The sequence below is a fragment of the Nerophis lumbriciformis genome, linkage group LG34 (assembly GCF_033978685.3).
Source record: "Nerophis lumbriciformis linkage group LG34, RoL_Nlum_v2.1, whole genome shotgun sequence".
Lineage (NCBI taxonomy): Eukaryota > Metazoa > Chordata > Actinopteri > Syngnathiformes > Syngnathidae > Nerophis > Nerophis lumbriciformis.
The window spans coordinates 26,061,662-26,083,956 of NC_084581.2; the positions used below are offsets into that span (position 1 = coordinate 26,061,662).

The 22,295-nt window shown below is 39.2% G+C and overlaps 1 protein-coding gene across 3 annotated transcripts in view; it reads right to left on the reverse strand.

The window, feature by feature from the left end:
- Positions 1 to 1,034: 1,034 nt before the first annotated feature.
- cfap206 (cilia and flagella associated protein 206) overlaps positions 1,035 to 22,295 on the reverse strand; it is a 43,908-nt gene continuing 22,647 nt past the window's right edge. For 2 of the 3 annotated variants that reach the window (XM_061929324.1, XM_061929322.1), the window contains 8 exons: positions 17,738 to 17,905; positions 17,075 to 17,283; positions 14,886 to 15,005; positions 12,025 to 12,223; positions 11,795 to 11,935; positions 2,936 to 3,111; positions 2,647 to 2,784; positions 1,035 to 1,396 (listed from right to left, as the gene is read on the reverse strand). In XM_061929324.1, coding sequence (XP_061785308.1) covers positions 1,172 to 1,396; positions 2,647 to 2,784; positions 2,936 to 3,111; positions 11,795 to 11,935; positions 12,025 to 12,223; positions 14,886 to 15,005; positions 17,075 to 17,283; positions 17,738 to 17,905 — 1,376 coding nt within the window. In that variant the 3' untranslated portion in view covers positions 1,035 to 1,171. The remainder of the gene's footprint in view (positions 1,397 to 2,646; positions 2,785 to 2,935; positions 3,112 to 11,794; positions 11,936 to 12,024; positions 12,224 to 14,885; positions 15,006 to 17,074; positions 17,284 to 17,737; positions 17,906 to 22,295) is intronic. The other variant, XM_061929323.1, reaches the window with a different exon arrangement.

Consider the following 22,295-nt stretch of genomic DNA (forward strand, 5'->3'; position numbering starts at 1 on the left):
CAGAGCATGTGGCCAGGAATACATTTGGGGTAAAATTTGATATGAAGCGCCTTGTCGTTCAATAATTTACATTTGACATGCGCTTCTTAACACATAACGGGGCCCCCCACGGACGAAGCTCGTGTTCTGCGTTTAGGGCGGCGCGGCACTTGACTGACATGACATTCGTATTATACCGTCAGCGTTTCACATCAATTTCCTTCAGGTGGAACCAACATTAGTAACGTCAGTATACTTTAATGTTAATGTTATGTTGACAGCAAATTTTGGATCAGATAATGTCTAAGTACTTAATTGCGTTACGTTGTCTGGTATTGTAGCAGGCTGTGTATGACCAAGGATCGTATATTGATAGAGGATCTACCGCATGGTGATGTACAACGCACACAATGTCCGACGCCAAGTATATCATATCATGTTCTTTTTTGTCACTTAAAGAATACAGAGGACATGACCTTGGGGTCCTCATTGGTAAATACGGCCATGTTTTCATTCACGTAAAACTAGCATAGTCGAGTGGGTTAGAGAAAACTACAAAACCCGCACACATTGTTGCGTTGCGTTGCTAAATACTTAACAGTGTGTTACATATTCTATGTTTGGAGTTTGTTTTCTTATGCTCTTAATAAATGTATCAAACTTTCTTACCTTAACCTAGCTCATCTGACTTCTTCAATCAGTGCATTGGGCTTTGAGGAGTCGGAAACATCCGCACATCTGGATTGCAGGCTGCTGTGTGTGTTGGCTTTCACTCTTGTTTGGCCCAGTGATGCTTTGGTTCTATAGCACTGTGCTGCGTGTGGGACTCCGGCGGTTCATACAAGGAGGCAGAGTTAAACCCACCATTGGTCAAAGATGCCGTAATGACATGAAAATGTGTCCGTCGTGGCACACGTCATTTTTTCGAGGGGCACACAGCCAAGCAGAGGGGCAACGAAAGCCATGGATGTCGTGGCCGCCTTGAAATTCCTGCCCTGACTGTAGCTATCGATCCTTAAGGGTGGGACGGCCCGATTTAATACTCAGGATCGCTATTTGTTGATACAGACAATTTATTTAATTAATACAATTTCCTAAGTTTGTTCAATCAATGATTAGTCACCAGAGAGGGACAAGCGGTAGAAAATGGATGGATTGATGGATGTTTAGTCAGCAGTAAGTTTGGCTAAGTTTATTCCTCATTAATAGATCTGGTAAGGTCTACTTTCTCCATGCAGCCGCCCCTTTGTCCTCTCAGGCCGGCCAAGAATATCTGAGGTTTGGGTACACAAGTAGAACCATCTCTCTTAGTTTGACAGCCAACCTCCTTGGGGAGCCAAGTCTGAGTGTCATTTTCCCGTCTCATGTGGCTCAGATGGGTCTGCGTTGAGTGTGTGACTGTCGTTCGAAGATCAGCCTAGAATTAAGTATATCATGTTTTAAAAACGGTCACATGCCTCACATATACTGTAATTAACGTTTTAAAACCTCCAGCCTCTAATAAAGGGGCTAGCTGAGTTGCTATGTTACACTTGTTTCAACAACTTGAATAAACTAAAATGTTTATGTAAAAAGTTAAAAGTACATTTAAATACTAACATCTAATGTTGGCTTAGTTCAGGCCTGGGCAAATATTTTGAATCGGGGGGCCAAATTTAGAGAAAAAAATTTGTCTGGGGGCCGGTGTATCTATTTTTAGGAACACTAATACAAAACCTCACAATAATGTCAGTTTAAATGCTAAAAACGTTATGACAGACCGCCTTAAAAAACGGAATGGAATTTGACCTTTTTTACTGAATGAGACACCCAGAATGTACTGTACATGAAAATGAAGAATGTGGGATTTAAAATATTAACTATGAACGATAAAACACTGAACATCGACAACATATGAACGTCACACCCCCTCTCCATCGACATTTTACAGTCAAGCGAAACGCAACAAAAATGCAAAATACATACAGTAATATCACACTCTTATTTATTCATATCATTATGAATGGCCATGGTTTCTGATGCCTTGGAAATGAACATTTAAGTAAATATGAACGTGAATGTTAAAAAAAACTCCCATCTACAATCTGATATACAGTACAGGCCAAAAGTTTGGACACACATTCTCATTCAATGCGTTTTCTTTATTTTCATGTCTATTTACATAGTCGATTGTCACTGAAGGCATCAAAACTATAAAATGAACACATGTGGAGTTATGTACTTAACAAAAAAAGGTGAAATAACTGAAAACATGTTTTATATTCTAGTTTCTTCTAAATAGCCACACTTTGCTCTGATTACTGTTTTGCACACTCTTGGCATTCTCTCGATGAGCTTCAAGAGGTAGTCACCTGAAATGGTTTTCACTTCACAGCTCACCGAGAGAATGCCAAGAGTGGGCAAAGCAGTAATCATGCAAAAGCGCAGATTCCAACCATTGAAATACTTTGTATAATTAAAGACTTACTGTAATTTGAAAACATCACTGCACATATCATAATGGCAGCTACAGTTTTGATCTTAAAGATCTAAAAAAAATATTTGGGAATGTCCGGCGGGCTTAACGGGCCTTAATTTGCCCAGGTCTGGCGTAGTTATTACTCTGCCATGAAAGGCAGATGCATATACCATTACATGATACAATGTACAAAACAATTAATGACTGACCAGTTTGATAGCTTTCCTTCGCAGTTCCCACTCATTCCATTCATATGACTTGACAATGTTTGCTTCCATCGGGTGGACATCAGTCTGTGTGAAGTCCTCACACTTAAGGTTGGTAAGTACTGTCTCTCCTTGCTTCTTCTATAAAACAGCACAAATAGTGAAATAACTACAATCATCCAACTACAGTATGTCTTTGTATATTCTCATGGAGAACAGCATGCAACTGACAAGGCTCTTCGGATAAATATTTTCCATTTTCCAGAATGCATTTGCAAAAGCAAGATCTTACATAAGTTGGATTTTGATGGAGTTGGAGTAGTTTAATCAGCTCAGGGGAAGCCTTGGCTCTCTCTGTCACCAGTGCAATGAAGTGATCTGGACTGCGGACAAATTTCACAGCAGCTTCTTTGGAACTGAAGACATACATCTTCTCCTTGTGTTTGAGAATTCCGATGTATGGATTTCCTACATTGGAAATATAATATAATTATTAAACCATTAAATATTTAATACAATTGATAAAAATGATGGTTTAGATTTATATAGAGCTTTTCTAGACACTCAAAGCGCTTCACAGAAAAGTGAGAACCCTTCATTCATTCACACCTGGTGGTGGTAAGCTACTTTCATAGTCACAGATGCCCTGGCGTAGCCCAAGTAGCTGCCAGTTTGCGCCTACGGTCCCCTCCGACCACCACCTGTCATTCATCATTCATTCACCAGTGTGAGCGGCACTGGGGGCAAGGGTGAGGTGTCCTGCCCAAGGACACAACGGGAGAGATTTGGATGTCAAGAGGCGGGGAGCGAACTTGCAACCCTCAGGTTTCTGGCACGGCCACTCCACCCACTACACTTGATACATAATCAATTAAATGAATAAGTAATTAAATCAATAATAAATGAAATTATTACATGTACTTTTACATTAAATAAATGAATGACGATGATTTATTTATTAACACATTTATGTATTCAACTCCAATTATAATATATTAATGACACATTTAAAGGGGCTGTTTGCAAACTTGAATAATATGCCTCAAGGGCGCTAACTTTCCATTGTGCATTAGCTTTATGTGTTTATAGCTAATGATAGCGATCTGGATAACTAATGTTAGCTATCGTTGAATGTACCTGTATATTCTATCATAACAACAACAGGACTGCAATTGTTAATTGCTTCTCTGGGGCATCTTATGTTTGTGCGCACACGCTCCCTGCATGGACATGAGGTGAGTGACACTGACAAGCCTGACCGCCAAACTAAACATTTTGGGCTGACGTGCAACTTGTAATTAATATAATTAGTAATTGTGAAAAATATACTGTAGAAACTTTTAAAAAGTATGTGTTCGGTTAAAATGCTAATGGTAACGTAATGGTTTCCAAAAATGTATGTGTCTGTGATTATGTTGCAAACAGCGCCTTAAAGGATTTGTATTAGAGATGTCCGATAATGACTTTTTTGTCCATATCCGATATTCCGAAATGTCCAACCCTTTTAATTACCGATTCCGATATCAACCGATATCGATATATACAGTCGTGGAATTAACACATTATTATGCCTAATTTTGTTGTGATGCCCCACTGGATGCATTAAACAATGTAACTAGGTTTTCCAAAATAAATCAACTGAAGTTATGGAAAAAAAATGCCAACATGGCACTGCCATATTTATTATTGAAGTCACAAAGTGCATTATTTTTTTTAACATGCCTCAAAACAGCAGCTTGGAATTTGGGACATGCTCTCCCTGAGAGAGCATGAGGAGGTTGAGGTGGGCGAGGTGGGGGGCGGGGGTAATTGAACCTATATTCAATTGAATAGACTGCAAAGACAAGATACTTATCGTTCGAACTGGAAAACGTTGTTATTTAAAAAAAAATATTAGCTCATTTGGAATTTGATGCCTGCAACATGTTTCAAAAAAACTGGCACAACTGGCAAAAAAGACTCAAAAAGTTGAGAAATGCTCATCAAACACTTATTTGGAACATCCCACAGGTGAACAGGCTAATTGAGAACAGGTAGGTGCCATGATTGGGTATAAAAAGCAGCTTCTATGAAATGCTCAGTCATTTACAAACAAGGATGGGGTGAGGGTCACCACTTTGTGAACAAATGCGTGAGCAAATTTTCAAACAGTTTAGAACAACATTTCTCAACGAGCTATTGCAAGGAATTTAGGAATTTCACCATCTACAGTCCGTAATATCGTGAAAAGGTTCAGAGAATCTGTAGAAATCACTGCGCGTAAGCGGAATGCCCGTGATCTTCGATTCCTCAGGCGGTACTGCATCAAAAAGTGACATCAGAGTGTAAAGGATATCACCACATGGGCTCAGGAACACTTCAGAAAACCACTGTCAGTAACTACAGTTGGTCGCTACATCTGTAAGTGCAGTTAAAACTCTACTATGCAAAGTGAAAGCCATTTATCAACAACACCCAGAAACGCTGGACTGATACAAAGTGTAAAAGTGTTCTGTGGTCTGACGAGTCCACATTTCAAATTGTTTTTGGAAACTGTGGTTGTCGTGTCCTACGGACCTAAGAGGAAAAGAACCATCCGGATTGTTCTAGGCGCAAAGTTCAAAAGCCAGCATATGTGATGGTATGGGGGTGTATTAGTGCCCAAGGCATGGGTAACTTACACATGGCACCATTAATGCTGAAAGGTACATACAGGTTTTGGAGCAACTTATGTTGCCATCCAAGCAATGTTATCATGGACGCCGCTGCTTATTTCAGCAAGACAATGCCATGCCACGTGTTACAACAACGTGGCTTCATAGTAAAAGAGTGCGGGAACCAGACTGGCCTGTCTGTCGTCCAGACCTGTGAAAATGTGTGGCGCAATATGAAGCCTTAAATACCACAACGGAGACCCCGGACTGTTGAACAACTTAAGCTGTACTTACAATCAAGCAAGAATGGGAAATAATTCCACCTGAAAAGCTTCAAAAATTGGTCTCCTCAGTTCCCAAACATTTACTGAGTGTTGTTATAAGGAAAGGCCACGTAACACAGTCGTAACAATGCCCCAGTGCCAACTTTTTTGCAATGTGTTGCTGCCATTAAATTCTAAGTTAATGATTATTTGCAAAAAAAAAAGAAAGTTTCTCAGTTTTAACATTAAATATATTGTCTTTGCAGTCTTTTCAATTTATATATTAGTTGAAATGGATTTGCAAATCATTGTGCTCACCTTCTCAACAAGGAGTACAGCTGCCAATATACAGTACAGGCCAAAAGTTTGGACACACCTTCTCATTCACAACACAACTGATGGTCTCAACCCCATTGATAAAGCAATAAATTCCACTAATCAACCCTGATAAGGCACACCTGTGATGTGAAAACCATATTTGGCCCAAGAGAGAGAAAGAGCCATCAATCTGTCAATCCTTTCCGTGTCCGGGCCAGGTAAGGTTCCCCGTGTTGGGTCAAATTATAAATCTTAAAGTTCATCGAGAGAATGCCAAGAGTGTGCCAAGCAGTTATCAGAGCAAAGGGTGGCTATTTTGAAGAAACTAGAATATAAAACATGCTTTCAGTTATTTCACCTTTTTTGTTAAGTACATAACTGCACATGTGTTCATTCATAGTTTTGATGCCTTCAGTGACAATCTACAGTCATGAAAATAAAGAAAACACATTGAATGAGGAGAAGGTGTGTCCAAACTTTAGGCCTGTACTGTACATCAAAGGTGCTACCTCTCCCAGAGCCTCTAACCCCCCCAGTACAGACAACAGCCAAAACAGTACAGTTCGTATTCTGTCACGTGACTTTTGAACGGACGTAAACGAAGTGGTGGCCTGTGGGTCACCAAACCAATATGACTACTGTGCAGCAAACAGAGAGCAAACTATCTGACCAAACAACCAAAGGCAGATAGATACGAGCAAAAAAAATCTAACTATGCAATGGAATCCATCCCTATAATTTATTTTAAAAAGATGTGTCCAGTGTCAGTCGCATTCCCAGACATTTCGAATTATTGCCAGACGTCATTCTGCACAACAAAACCGATGAAAACTTGGCAAAGCACAGCAGCCTACAACTTATTTGTGTGTGGCTGGGTCAATGAAACTATAAAAACTCTCCTGGATAAATCATGGTTCGTTTTTGCTGGGGTAAGGTTGCATTTCATGATTTAACTTCGCAACTACAGCAATGTTCGTTGCCTTGTTGTACAAACCCCGTTTCCATATGAGTTGGGAAATTGTGTTAGATGTAAATATAAACGCAATACAATGATTTGCAAATCATTTTCAAGCCATATTCAGTTGAATATGCTACAAAGACAACACATTTGATGTTCAAACTGATTAAAACATTTTTTTTTGCAAATAAAAACTTTAGAATTTGATGCCAGCAACACGTGACAAAGAAGTTGGGAAAGAACTTTGCGTCGATAACAGTCTGGATGGTTCGCCTCCCCTTTGGTCCGGATGACACGATGTCGAATATTTCCAAAAACAATTTGAAACACTTTTCCACTTTGCATGAGTCCATCTTAGATGATCTCGGGCCCAGAGAAGCCGGCGGCGTTTCTGGATGTTGTTGATAAATGGCTTTTGCTTTGCATAGTAGAGCTTTAACTTGCACTTACAGATGTAGCGACCAACTGTATTTAGTGACAGTGGTTTTCTGAAGTGTTCCTGAGCCCATGTGGTGATATCCTTTAGACATTGATGTCGGTTTTTGATACAGTGCCGTCTGAGGGATGGAAGGTCACGGTCATTCAATGTTGGTTTCCGGCCATGCCGCTTACGTGGAGTGAATTCTCCAGATTCTCTGAACCTTTTGATGATATTATGGACCGTAGATGTTGAAATCCCTAAATTTCTTGCAATTGCATTTTGAGAAACGTTGTTCTTAAACTGTTTGACTATTTGCTCACGCAGTTGTGGACAAAGGGGTGTACCTCGCCACATCCTTTCTTGTGAAAGACTGAGCATTTTTTGGGAAGCTGTTTTTATACCCAATCATGGCACCCACCTGTTCCCAATTAGCCTGCACACCTGTGGGATGTTCCAAATAAGTGTTTGATGAGCATTCCTCAACTTTATCAGTATTTATTGCCACCTTTCCCAACTTCTTTGTCATGTGTTGCTGGCATCAAATTCTAAAGTTATTATTTGCAACAAAAAAAAATTATCAGTTTGAACATCAAATATGTTGTCTTTGTAGCATATTCAACTGAATATGGGTTGAAAATGATTTGCAAATCATTGTATTCAGTTTATATTTACATCTAACACAATTTCACAACTCATATGGAAACAAGGTTTGTAGTTGCACGCGCTCTTTACGAGTATGCATGTTTTTCCCCGTCTTTACCAAAATATAACTAGAGATCTCAATGTTGTGTATGTGATGAAAGCTTCATTTATGATTGCTGCCTTTGGTAAAATCTAAACTCTTTTAGGTTTTTGTCACATTTACTTTTTTTAAATTTAGACTCGCCGAGTTGGTTCTTTACGAAACACTCGTAGCAACATTTTTTAATGAAACTCAGTAAAACGATAAAATACAAATAATATTAAGATAATACATCAGAGGTGCCCATTACGTCGATCGCAAGCTACCGGTCGCAAGCTACCGGTTGATCGCCAGCCAGGCATTAAAAAAATAGACCTTAAAAATTAGCGATCATCAATTTTCACCAAGACATCACTTTCGTCACTTGATTGACATTCACGGCACCAGAGGGTCTTGTGAGATGACGCTGGCTGCTACGAGATCAGTATTAAGAAAAAATTAACGACAGTGAGGCGAGAAACACTTTTTATTTCAACAGACTCTCGAACCGTACCTGCCGTCAAAACTCTAAAGATCGATTGCACAGTTCCTATCTTATATCCTTCCTATCACAATAAAAGTGCTGCTTCATCCTGCCTGCGCTAACAAAATAGGAGTCTCAGAAAGCTGGCGTGCACAAGCTAGCAAGCTACGGAGTTTGCCGCCAATGTATTTCTTGTAAAGTGTATAAAAACGAGTATGGAAGCTGGACTAATAGGATGCCAAAAACCAACCACTTTCATGTGGTATTAGACAGATAATGCGTACGTTATCAGCACTACTGTCTGATTCCAATCAATGCAAGTCATCAGAATCAGGTAACTTATATTCTTGTCTTCATGAAAGAAAGGAATCTACAGGTAAAAGCCAGTAAATTAGAATATTTTGAAAAACTTGATTTATTTCAGTAATTGCATTCAAAAGGTGTAACTTGTACATTATATTTATTCATTGCACACAGACTGATGCATTCAAATGTTTATTTCATTTAATTTTGATGATTTGAAGTGGCAACAAATGAACCCAACCATGCAAATTTTGCATTTCCTTTGGAAATCGAGGTCCCAGAGTCTGGAGGAAGACAGGAGAGGCACAGGATCCACGTTGCCTGAAGTCTAGTGTAAAGTTTCCACCATCAGTGATGGTTTGGGGTGCCATGTCATCTGCTGGTGTCGGTCCACTCTGTTTCCTGAGATCCAGGGTCAACGCAGCCGTCTACCAGCAAGTTTTAGAGCACTTCATGCTTCCTGCTGCTGACCTGCTCTATGGAGATGGAGATTTCAAGTTCCAACAGGACTTGGCGCCTGCACACAGCGCAAAATCTACCCGTGCCTGGTTTACGGACCATGGTATTTCTGTTCTAAATTGGCCCGCCAACTCCCCTGACCTTAGCCCCATAGAAAATCTGTGGAGTATTGTGAAAAGGAAGATGCAGAATGCCAGACCCAAAAACACAGAAGAGTTGAAGGCCACTATCAGAGCAACCTGGGCTCTCATAACACCTGAGCAGTGCCAGAAACTCATCGACTCCATGCCACGCCGCATTAACGCAGTAATTGAGGCAAAAGGAGCTCCAACCAAGTATTGAGTATTGTACATGCTCATATTTTTCATTTTCATACTTTTCAGTTGGCCAACATTTCTAAAAATCCCTTTTTTGTATTAGCCTTAAGTAATATTCTAATTTTGTGACACACGGAATTTTGGATTTTCATTTGTTGCCACTTCAAATCATCAAAATTAAATGAAATAAACATTTGAATGCATCAGTCTGTGTGCAATGAATAAATATAATGTACAAGTTACACCTTTTGAATGCAATTACTGAAATAAATCAAGTTTTTCAAAATATTCTAATTTACTGGCTTTTACCTGTATATGTGTTAAACATGCTTGTATTATCATTAAACACCTCGAACTTGTTAACAAACATGTCTCTTTAATAAATAAACAAATATAAATGATATATATATATGAATGAGGTAGATCCCCTCGACTTGGTCAATTGAAAAGTAGCTGGCCTGCAGGAAACGTGTGGGCACCCCTGTAATACTGTCACACAGCGGTGAGGGAAGTCCTGTTTTGGGGTTGTCTGGCAAACTTCCTGTTTTATGTTGAAAATCTAATCCTCCTCTCGTTTCAGGCCACTTGCTGTTCCTCCTGTGTCACTGGTCTGATGTATTTCCGATTGCCTGATTGTGCCCACCCGTGTCACCCTCCCTCATGTGTATATAATCCTGGTCTTCCCCTGTCTTGTTGCCAGAGTATATAGTCTCGTCGTGTACCTCCAGCCGTCTGCCACAGTCTTGTCCCAAGTTGTTAAGTATTGCCTCGCCTTATTCCTTGATTTCTTTGTAGAAATCTCTGAAGAAGAGCAATTTTGATTTGCTGAAGTTTTTTGGTCAGGTTTTTGAGCTAATATCACAGTGCTTTGCCTTCCCTTTTTCCTCCTCTTGGAGCGCTTTAGTTTGTAGTTTTCTTAGCTCTTTATAGCGCACTTTCTGTTTATAGCTTCTTGTCTCCTCCTCTGCATGAGCGATTTTCTTTTTGTGTAGCTTTTCATAGATTGTTGTTTTTTCATTATTAAATCAGTCTAGAATTTTGCTATTGCCTTTTTCTTCCCTATGGAGTCATTTTACGTTTATTGATTCATGCCCTGTGCTAAGTTTCTTTTGTTACTCTAGTGTATCAAGTGTAGAGTTTGTAGCCATTTTGTTTAAATCATTCTGTCTAAAGAGAGTTCTCAGAAACTGCTGAAATAAAGCCTGTGTCAATCGTCCCCCATCTGCACCTGAGTCCTCATTCTTGCCAAGGGATAACAAATACATAAATAGGAAATAGTAATTGTTTAAACTATATCAAACAAACCTTTAACAAAGTGATCATTGCAAACTCGTGTGTTCTTCAACTACGCTTCTTCGAACTGGAGTGCATGACACTTGTCGTCTTTCGTAAAATATTGCACTCTTTCGCCCTTTTTGATGCCCTCTCGAGGAACTCTGATGAAACTTTGATCCTCTTTGTGATTTGAACGGTTCCAACAGCCTAAAACATCGCAAGCACAGGGCATTTTTCTTCGAGAATAGCAGAATGCCACCAGAACGCAATGACAGCGCTGGCCCACCACTTCAAGCCTCGCATAGTTAATGAGCCTGACATGACTTCAGGTGAATACAACCTATAGAAGAACAAAGAAGAAACACACTCCAAGGTTGTCATGTTCTCTGATGTTTTGTTCATAATACAGGCTATATATCTTCAAAATAAAGAACTGAATCCTCTTGTGAAGGCCAGCCTGCAAACAGCCACTGATAGCACCATCATTCAGTGAATATCATCTCACTGTAATTAAAAGGACAATGAAGAAGCTGATCAGCTAGCAAAATAGAGAGGAAAACAGCCTCAAAAGGATTAAAACATTACCCATGAAGAAGCAAAGACCATCATTAAGAACAGACAGATCAAACAATGGCTACAGGAACATCCAAACTACAACAAGCAGAATGCTCTCAACCACCTCTTCAGACCGGACCAAGTAAATATCTTTAGACTAAGGACTGGACACTGAAGGCTAAGACACCAGACTCTGCAATGTGCCCCTGCGGTACTACCCTAATGACAGTAGAACATCTCCTTCAGAATTGAACAATACACTAAAACCACCAATCAACAACTTGACCTGCCGTGACACTGATGAGGGACAAATTATTTGGACCCCTGGAATGCTTTTAGGGTACAGCAGCCTTTGTCAGACCCTCTAGAGTTCCTGTCAAGCAAATGACAAGGAAGAATACATACAATACACAAACATTACTTACCCATAAAAGACACTATTACCTGGAAGAAGAATTCCATTTTTCTGCGCAAGTGTGTAGCCACAGTATCCATTATACTGTAATGATAGTCCAGTGAGGCTGTCCGTAGTTTCAAACAGGAACCACTGATTTTGCTTCATCTGTACTTGATCGATGCGCTCACCTGCATGAAATAACAGTTCTGATTGCTCATAATTTTAAGTTCTCGCTGTAATCGTCAGCATATTTGTCATTGATCAATTCTAAACGTACATGATGACTCGTTTATTCTTTGTCCGTCTGTTTTTACTTCTAATCCCTCCAACAAGCTGTCTAAAGAAGTTTTGGAAAAAATCTTGACTTCAGAGGTAAGGAAGGACTGCAGTCTGAGTAGAATGTTGCTGAAGATGTTCAGCAGCTCTGCCTCGTCCTGAAGTTCCGACCACAACTTTGATAGGGCCTTGAACAATGGCTGAAACAGTGCATGAAAAAAAGAAAATCAATAATCAGGGGAACATGGCATTGTTGGGTCATTGCTCAAAGCAAAAAAATAAACCAGGATGGTTTGTGAATTTGGGATTATTGCCTTGAAAATGATCTTATAAACACTAGGGATGGTCCTACCCCAAACTCAGGATCCACGTTAGACGGATACTGGGCAAGTTTTCTGAAAAAACAATCCCTCCAATTGTATTCACAATCTCACACTATCACGTAAATGCTCAATTCAGGCCGTAAACAGAGATGCAACGCATTGTAGCACAGTAGCAAGCTACCACAGTTGCTAAAGCATGAGCCAATTAGTTTAGTGCCGTTGTAATCTCAGCTGTGTGGAGCTACTTTTCGTGCAAAAGACAAGAAAAGTAATTTGTGCGATGCTATTGTTTCAAGGGGCGGCAGCGGCATTAGACATTTTTATGCCAAAAAATGGTATCAAACATTTGGAGGAAATGCAGCAATGTACAGAGACATCCTGGATGAAAACCAACACTTCCCATTTGATGGAGCTTGTAATGTGCTGCAAAGCGGAATGGGCAAAGAGGAATGGGCGAAACTGCACAAAGATAGGTGTGCCAAGCTCCTATTGCATCATTATTGCATGATTATTGCACCGTATTCAAAAAGACTTGAGGCTGTAAGTGCTGCCAAAGGTACATGAACAAAAGTGGGTGATGGTATTTTGTTTTATTTAAAAAAAAAGAAGTTTGGTCATAAAAAATACAATCATGTGTGCTTACGGACTGTATCCCTGCAGACTGTATTGATCTATATTGATGTATAATGTAGGAACCAGAAATATTAATAACAGAAAGAAGCAACCCTTTTGTGCGAATGAGTGTGAATGAGTGTAAATGGGAGAGGGAGTTTTTTTGGGTTGGTGCACGAATTGTAAGTGTATCTTGTGTTTTTTATGTTGATTTAATAAAAAAAAATTTTTTATTTTTTTTTATTTGTTATTTTACATTTCTTGTGCGGCCCGGTACCCATTCGATCCACGGACCGGTACCGGGCCGCGGCCTGGTGGTTGGGGACCACTGCTGTAAATAATCAAAAATGCTACTGACATCTGCAGTATGAGCGTTTAAAGTTTGAAAGGTTGAATTAATATGCAGCAGAAATAACTCATGCTGAGGGCAATTTCATTTCTTCCTTCTTTCTTGCTTCAGTTTGAATATAATATTTTTCATGCGTATATTAAGCAAAGTCCATGCGTATATTGCAATCTATACCATAAATACAAACCCTGTTTCCATATGAGTTGGGAAATTGAATTTGTAGTATATTAAAACTGAATATGGGTTGGAAATGATTTGCAAATCATTGTATTCCGTTTATATTTACATCTAACACAATTTCCCAACTCATATGGAAACGGGGTTTGTTTTCAGTTATTTCACCTTTACATAACTCCACATGTGTTCATTCATAGTTTTGATGCCTTCAGTGACAATCTACAATAGTCATGAAAATAAAGAAAACACATTGAATAAGAAGGTGTGTCCAAACTTTAGGCCTGTACTGTATGTCTAAATATGGCTTAAGACACGCATTATTGTGGGTTTCCTGCACGTCATCTTCAACACCGAAGGAAAAATCTAATCTGCGGGAGAGAATTCCCCTGCCATTTTCAAGTATGTTTCCTTTTTTTTTTTTTAGGCGTCAGACTGAAGCGTCCCTCTGTCTCTGACTCCCTTGTCCTCATGTCCTCATTTTGTCCTCATGTCCTCATGTGACATGAGTGCGTGACTGTTAGGATTTTGTCCTCATGTCCTCATGTCCTCATTTTGTCCTCATGTCCTCATGTGACATGAGTGCGTGACTGTTATGATTTTGCTTACGAGTTTCGATGGTCCACCTTATCTTGCCTCTGATTGGCCAGTTTGTAATGTTTCGCACTAACCTTTGCCAACAACGTCATGAATTCTCCATATGTGGAGATGTTCTCATTTGATTTTCTCCATATTTTTTATGGCCTGGATTTGCAGTCCATTTTCTCTCTTTGTAACATGTAGCTTTAATGTAAGCTACCTTGCTACATGGGTCTAAAAGTAGCTTAGCTACAGGAAAAGCTACTTGTTAAAAAGTAGCAAAGCTACTGCCAAGCTATTGGAAAATGTAGTTAAGCTACGTAGCTGGGCTACATATAGCTTGCTACTACCCAACACTGCCGATACACAAATAAGTCCAACATTGGACTTATTTGGTCCACAAATGAATGCTTAATTTGTGGACCTCCCCATATGTGTCTTTGATATTTTGTACTTTAAATCTTTGTGAGTGAAGAAGGAAGTGCGTGAACAGTTGACTTTGATGATGTTGATTGGTTTAAATCTTTAGAAAAAAATGTTTTCTTAGAGTGTATAAATCCACTACATCCCATTTCAATATCTTTTCATGAAGGCTTGTATGTTTGACTATAAACCTTTAAAAATACACCCAAATCTGCACTTATGCATGTACATAAACAGTAGCCTAATGGGACTCTCGCCCTCCACCTGAAACCCAGAAGTGCCTCTAGATCACGTGATTGCAACCCAAAAATAAACAATTTGTTATCAAATGTATTACACAAATAACATTTTAAAATGGTAACACTATTTTAATCACAAAATAGCAAACAAAAATATACTTACAAAAACCTTGGTTGTGGGCACAGCAGTCTTCGGCTGCACAGAGTTTTTTAGAAGGTTTATCTGCGAGCATATATCCTTCTGCAGTATTTCAATTCTGTTTGCACTTAAGCCTGCATCAGCCTGGTGGTGAAAGAAAGCAGAGGTGACATGATTATTTGTTGCTTAGAGAGCAGTGAAAAATGTGCTTGTTTCCCCAAGCATTATTTTAGAAAGAAAATTTAATTTTAATTATTTATACAGTTCCCGTTCACAACATAAGTCATTTAAGGACACCAGGTTTATACATTGGGGCGGTATAGCTCGGTTGGTAGAGCGGCCGTGCCATCAACTTGAGGGTTGCAGGTTCGATCCCCGCTTCCGCCATCCTAGTCACTGCCGTTGTGTCCTTGGGCAAGACACTTTACCCACCTGCTCCCAGTGCCACCCACACTGCTTTAAAAATGTAACTTAGATATTGGGTTTCACTATGTAAAGCGCTTTGAGTCACTTGAGAAAAAGCGCTATATAAATATAATTCACTTCACTACATTGTTATCTTAAGAAATATATTAAACTAATTTAAGTCACCTTTTTATACGACCGCATTTATTTCTGTCTCTACATGTTTACAAGTTTTCATCTGCTCTCTCTTGTGTGTAGATGAGCAATTACATTGAAATACATTTATTATTTTGACTTTGAAGGCTAATTTAATGCAGGGGTTCCCAAACGTTATGCTTCTAAGGCCCAAATTGACAATGTGCCAATGGGCTGTGGGCCGAACAGCGTTTTTATAGTAAGCGTACAGCAGCACCATAAGTGAGGAGTTTAGCCCCATACCGCAATTTATAAAGTAGTGGAGTACATTATTTACAGTAGATGGCTTTGAGGACATGCTATCAATAAAGTATGAGCTTGAAAATGGTAAGTACGATTATGTGGTAGATTTTAGAGGCCACCCTTTGTTTTGGCCCAGTCTTGTGGAAAGTACTTGAAAGCAATACTTGAATACAAGTACAAATATCAGTAGACAAAATTGAAGTCACCTTGAGAAAAGTCTCAAAGTACCTGATATAAAACTAACTTCAGTATTAGAAGTAAAGGAATTTCAACACAGAAAGAAATGAGAATGTTGACAGGTATTCTAGATGGCCGCTTCTTGCAGGAGCTTTGCGCTCTTGTGTTTCCCCTTTTTTGGACCAGGCCCCTTTAAGAATGGTCTCTGTGGTGATTTTTTTTGTAAACTTTTGGATCTGCCTTGGGTAGTCATGGCCATGTCTGCACTGGAGACTAGCTGCTGGCTTTTGGCCTCACCTGAGTCTGTGTGGAGAGACCGGAGAAGATGCGGAGGAAGTGCAGTGAAGTGAACTATATTTACTGTATATAGCGCTTTTTCTCTCAGCGCTTTACATTGTGAAACCCCACTATCTACATCTTTAATTTACATTGCAACCAGTGTGGGTGGCACTGAGAGCAAGGTGGGTAAAGTGTCTTGCCCAAGGACACAACGGCAGTGACTAGTATGGCGGAAGCTGGAATCGAACCTGGAGCCCTCAAGTTGCTGGCATGGCCGCTCAACCATCTGAGGAAGAGAAGGGGCTGCAGAGCTAGCGTAGCGCATCGGGATGGACAAGCTTCACAGAGCTTTGGCTGAACGAGCATGTATCGGACACTTCGGTCTCCCTGGACGGATTCTCCACCATCCGCGCAGACCAAACATTGACTGGATGTTGGCTGTGAGCTAGTGGGCAGCCTAGAACGAAGTAGGCTCCCTTGGTTGATTTATTGAGTCTGTTCCTGTCTCTAGTCTGCCACCCCAGCAGACGATGGCGTGAAACACCACATAGGCCACCACGGTGTATGTGGCAGTTGAAATTGTGTTTTTATGTTGTTTGCCTATGCATGGTGCCATTCTATGTGCGCAACTGGTATTATCTATTGCTCTTTTTTTTGTTGTGTTTTACTTTTGTAGCTGTATGGTTTGAGAGTACTGATGACTTCCTCGGTCATCTGGTTTAAGACATTCAAATAAGATTCATGCATAGATACTGCACAAGTAAGACAAATATCAGTGAAACTGAAATCAAGTCATTTGAAGCCCCATGTAGTATGACAGCTAAGGCATGAAACAAGAAAAAAACAAGCAGCTTAACAAAATGTTGACCGCGCTACATCGGAACAGCAACAGCAGTAACAAAACATGAACTCACCAGTAGTATTTGAAGGAAAAGTTCATGCTGCCTGACATTGTACAGCATTTGTGTGAGCTGAACCAGAGACACGTCACAATCGCCAGGCAGACTGTCTGTATACTTTTCTAACAGTGCTGTGTATTTCCAAGCCAAATCCTGGGAGACCGTCAGCTCCTTCTTGATTGCTTCTTTGGTGACGGACAGTGCTTCACAAAGAACTGCAGGCACTGCAGAGCAAGTAACAAAGTTTCAGAATGACTTGAGTTTATTACACACAGTACAGCGTTTCCCCTACCATTATATTTGGAGGGCTGGAACTAATACAGCAGTCACTTTTATTGCAAATGTTGATCCGAAATTGGAGGACAAGATATTCGCCAAGGTTGGCGATACATATAGGTACACACAGGATGTACACACAGAAAATGCAAAATGATTCTAGTTGAACGATGACATAATTGAGCAACTTTTGGGGCAGCTACCTTCCCTTCCGTGCTTTGAATGGCTATGTGATTGAAACAGTTTCTAAAAATGGGAACTGATCTTAAACAAATATAATGTCAATGGTTACTTGGGTTAACATAAAAGTTTGTGTCATTGGCATGTTAGTGTGGGAAATAATGCTTTTGGACTGGCAAGACATACAGTATTTGTAAAAGTATTAAGTTCACTGTTTTGTACTTAGTTCAGAGAAGTTCATCTCCTGTTCATCCTTCTTGCTGGCTTTGTTGAAGAGTCGAATTCCTGTGACAGTCATGGTGAGTTCAGAGAGCTGCTGCTCCTTTTCGCTCTTTAAGAGCATCGAGAAGGCTCCCAATTCAATCAGTGGAAAGATGCTCTGTAAGGCAACTAATGCAAGCAATAAGTGAAGGGACATCCAGAGATGTGATATCATACAAGCATGCTCATATATTTTATCGTTGTATACTGGATTAATATATATATATCTTTTCCTTTAAATTGTTTATGGTAATGACAACCGGCCCATATAATTTAATTGTACTAAGTAATGTATTTAATTGCATTTTAGATCTTCTCTAATTCACAGTCTAAATCAGGGGTCACCAACGCGGTCGCCCGTAAGGACCAGATGAGTCGCCCGCTGGCCTGTTCTAAAAATAGCTCAAATAGCAGCACTTACCAGTGAGCTGCCTCTATTTTTTACGTTTTATTTATTTACTAGCAAGCTGGTCTCGCTTTGCTTGACATTTTTAATTCTAAGAGACAAAACTCAAATAGAATTTGAAAATCCAAGAAAATATTTGAAAGACTTTGTCTTCACTAACTGACAAAGAAACAGATAACAGATTTGGTGTCCAGTTCAAAGTGTGACATGATTTATTTAAAATTTGAGAGTTGACTTTTGTATTTTACATGAGTTATTATTTGTACAAACATGGTGCAAAGTCATTCATGATTTGTTAAAAAATGTTAGTGGCTAGCTAGTTAAAATGGGATATTGTGATTTCACAAGACTGTCTTAGAAGTGATCATTTGAAAATGTTCCATTTGAAAAATGTGCACTTAGAGAAAATATAAAAATAAAGTGTTGCATATTGATATTTATCTGTTTTTATATATATTTATTGTGAGAAATCATTAAGATGATCAGTGTTTCCACAAAGATAAATATAATTAATTAATAATAATAACATAGAGTTAAAGGTAAATTGAGCAAATTGGCTATTTCTGGCAATTTATTTAAGTGTGTATCAAACTGGTAGCCCTTCACATTAATCAGTACCCAAGAAGTAGCTCTTGGTTTCAAAAAGGTTGGTGACCCCTGGTCTAAATAGTACAAACTCAAGTATGCAGTGGCTACTCGCTTAACACAAGTACAATCTCCAATAACAGATAAAAGATATAAAAATGCTAAATTTGACAAAAAAAACAACATTACTGATGTCATGTCTGGATCATGTTTTGTTTAAGTTATGTTCTGTTTTGGTTTTGGACTCTTTTTAGTTCCTACCTTTTCACTTCCTTGTCTTGTTTCCATGGTTACCCATTAGTTTCACCAGTTCCACGTTTGGACTCACACACCTGTCACCAATCATGTCACTGTTATTTAAAACCTGTCTTTTTCTGTTGGTCGGCCTGGCGACATTCACCCTGTTTACCTCTGCGCACTTCATGCTATGATTACTCCTGTTACCCATGCTATCACAGTTGATGCTTCATGCCATGTCAAGTACCGTAAGTTTTTTCACATTCATGCTGCTCTTTGCTTCCGCAAGTAAGTTGTGTTTATTTATGCCACAGTTAGTGTCTTCTGTTTTGCCATGTTCATAGTTATGCATAGTCCAAGTTTGTGTTCCCTGCGTTAAGTTTTGTGCCTCCACTGTGAGCGCCTTTTGTTTGTTCTTTTTTTGAGTGTTAAAATTAAACATGTATTTACCTTCACGCCATGTCCGGTCCAAATCATTTGCACCATGGGAAAACAAACCACGCCAAAGTCCAAGTCGTGACAGATGTCGCCAGCCCGACCAACAGAAAAAGACAGGCTTTAAATAACAGTGACATGATTGGTAACAGGTGTGTGAGTCCAAACGTGGAACAGGTGAAACTAATGGGCAAACATGGAAACAAGACAAGGAAGTGAAAAGGTAGGAACTAAAAAGAGTCCAAAACCCAAACAGAACATAACTTAAACAAAACATGATCCAGACATGACAACTGAGAGGATTCGAAAAGTCTCCAGATCAACTCAAAACTAATGAAAGTTGAAAAATGCCCTGACAGCGGTTTATATTTCAAGATTGCAGATTCACTCATTTTGCCTTCAGTCAAAAAAGGATTCAGCCTCAGACAGAGATCATCCAATCATCATACGGAACTCAGCATCCATGCCAGCCGAGGCCAAACCCACTTATCATACACTTCCAGAGACGCTGGGTGGGACAAAGCCAAGCTTTAATCCAATGATTGTCTAGTTTCGCTGCACTTGAACAACCCACTCTATGCTTCCCCATTGAAGTCTAAGGATGTTCAGCATCAATACTGTTTAATGCACTGTGACGCTGCGACAATGAATGAGAGGTAAGTCGTGTCAGGTGTCGTGAAAGTAGCCCATTCTAAACAAAAGTTCAACGCATTCTAGTGCACATTTGGTTAATAAATGTAAACACAAAAGTACTATTTTTTTTTACATTTTTGGGGGGAAGCTTAGCTTCCTTTGCAGTCTTAGAGCAATTGCCACTTGTGGGTCAATAAGTATATGATCCCCTTCTGTTTTTGTAATTTTACCGCGTAACAAAATATGAAGAAATCCGAATTTTTATAGCAGGATTTTTGAAAGAATATAGTAACACAGTAAATCCCCCCCAAAAAGTTAAATAAAGGTTATAATTGTATCTGTATTTGATTGGGAGAAATACATATTTGATCCTAATGCAAAACTTGACGTAGTACTTGGTTGGAGAAAAACTTTTTGATAAGCACATAGGTCAAATGATTTTTGTAGTGTTCACCAGTGTTGCAAATATGTCAAAAGGGATTGGCAACACCAAATTGGCCCTAGTGAATGAATGTGAGTGTGAATGTTGTCTGTCTATCTGTGTTGGCCCTGTTATGAGGTGGCATCTTGTCCAGGGTGTACCCCGCCTTCCGCCCAATTGTAGCTGAGATAGGCTCCAGCGCTCCCCGCGACCCCAAAAGAGAATAAGCGGTAGAAAATGGATGGGTGGATGGATTGGCAACACCAAATTGGCCCTAGTGAATGAATGTGAGTGTGAATGTTGTCTGTCTATCTGTGTTGGCCCTGTGATGAGGTGGCAACTTGTCCAGGGTGTACACCGCCTTCCGCCCGAATGCAGCTGAGATAAGCTCCAGCACCCCCCACGACCCCGAAAGGGACAAGCGGTAGAAATGGATGGATGGATGGATTTTGGTCACAAAAACATTTTGTTTTGATCTCCATTTTTTGGTTGGATTTAGTCCCCCCCCTATAAATTCTAATGATGTGCTTGATGGTAATGTTTTTTCTTTGCAACATGTTTAATAATAAGTTACGTTAAGAAACAAATTAAGATAATTTAACATCTTCAAAAAAGGAGCAGGAAGAAACAGAGTACATTTAATCCTACTACCCCTTTGTCTCATTACTGTTACATTTGTTCACTTTCTCTTTGTTGGAATAAAAAAAAAAATACCTCGGTGCCCAACTGTTCTGCTACAGAGAGCCCAGGGGCCCACGGAAATATTAACACTGAATTAGTATTTTACTCCTGATTTGAATTGTATTAAAAAATGATATCTGACCTACTTAATTCACCACTTTGTCAAATGATAATTATATTAGACAAATAAGCACTAACCATAAACTGCAGAAGAAGGGACTCAAATAACTGACAATTAGCTTTTGGTAAAATAAATAAACAAAAATAACAATGACTATATTTTTTAACTATCCAGCCATCCATTTTCAACTAAACTGTCAATAAAATTAAAGGGCAAATGTAAATACAGCTTCACCGCTTTAGTCATAATTTTTGCACGAATAAACTTTTCAATAACCTCAGCTCCAGACTTCTTCTGTTTGAGACAGACTATGCACAAGAAAACAACAGGCGCCTTCAGGGGGCCTAGGACGTGTGAGGCATGCAACAGAGTCATTCTGACATTAGTTTTCCTGACGAAAACCAAAATAACAAGTCTAAATATAGTTCTAAACATGCTTCAGCTCATAAACTTACAATGAAACATGTTTTTTTAGTCAAATTATCATTTTAAAGCAATTTTGTGGCCGTATTCGATGCACTTTCCCACTACATTCATGCAGTGTTTAGTGTCCAGCTGGCTTTTAACACGCTCCCAATGTACGTCAGAAAATACACAATCAAAAGAAAAAAAGAGAAAAAACCAAAAAAAACGTATTACCCTAATTTTGCCAAAACCCTCATTAGCTTTGGATCAACAATTACAGAGAGATTGTGACTTGTGTGAAATATGTCAATGTTGGTGCCTGCCTTCAATTCATTATTAATAATCACTGCGCTACAACTGTGCTGTTACTATGGCTTTTTAAAAAACATTTTCCATACTATAGGTGCTGTTGTGGTGAGTCTGCGTGGCTTCCTGTTTTTATAATCACCATCTAAACTTGAACATTTTACTAATGCTACTTTTTACTGCATTGTATAGATAATAATAATAATAATAATAATAATGATAATGATAATGATAATAATACTAATAATAATAATACAAATAATAGTAATAATAATAATAATTATAAGCA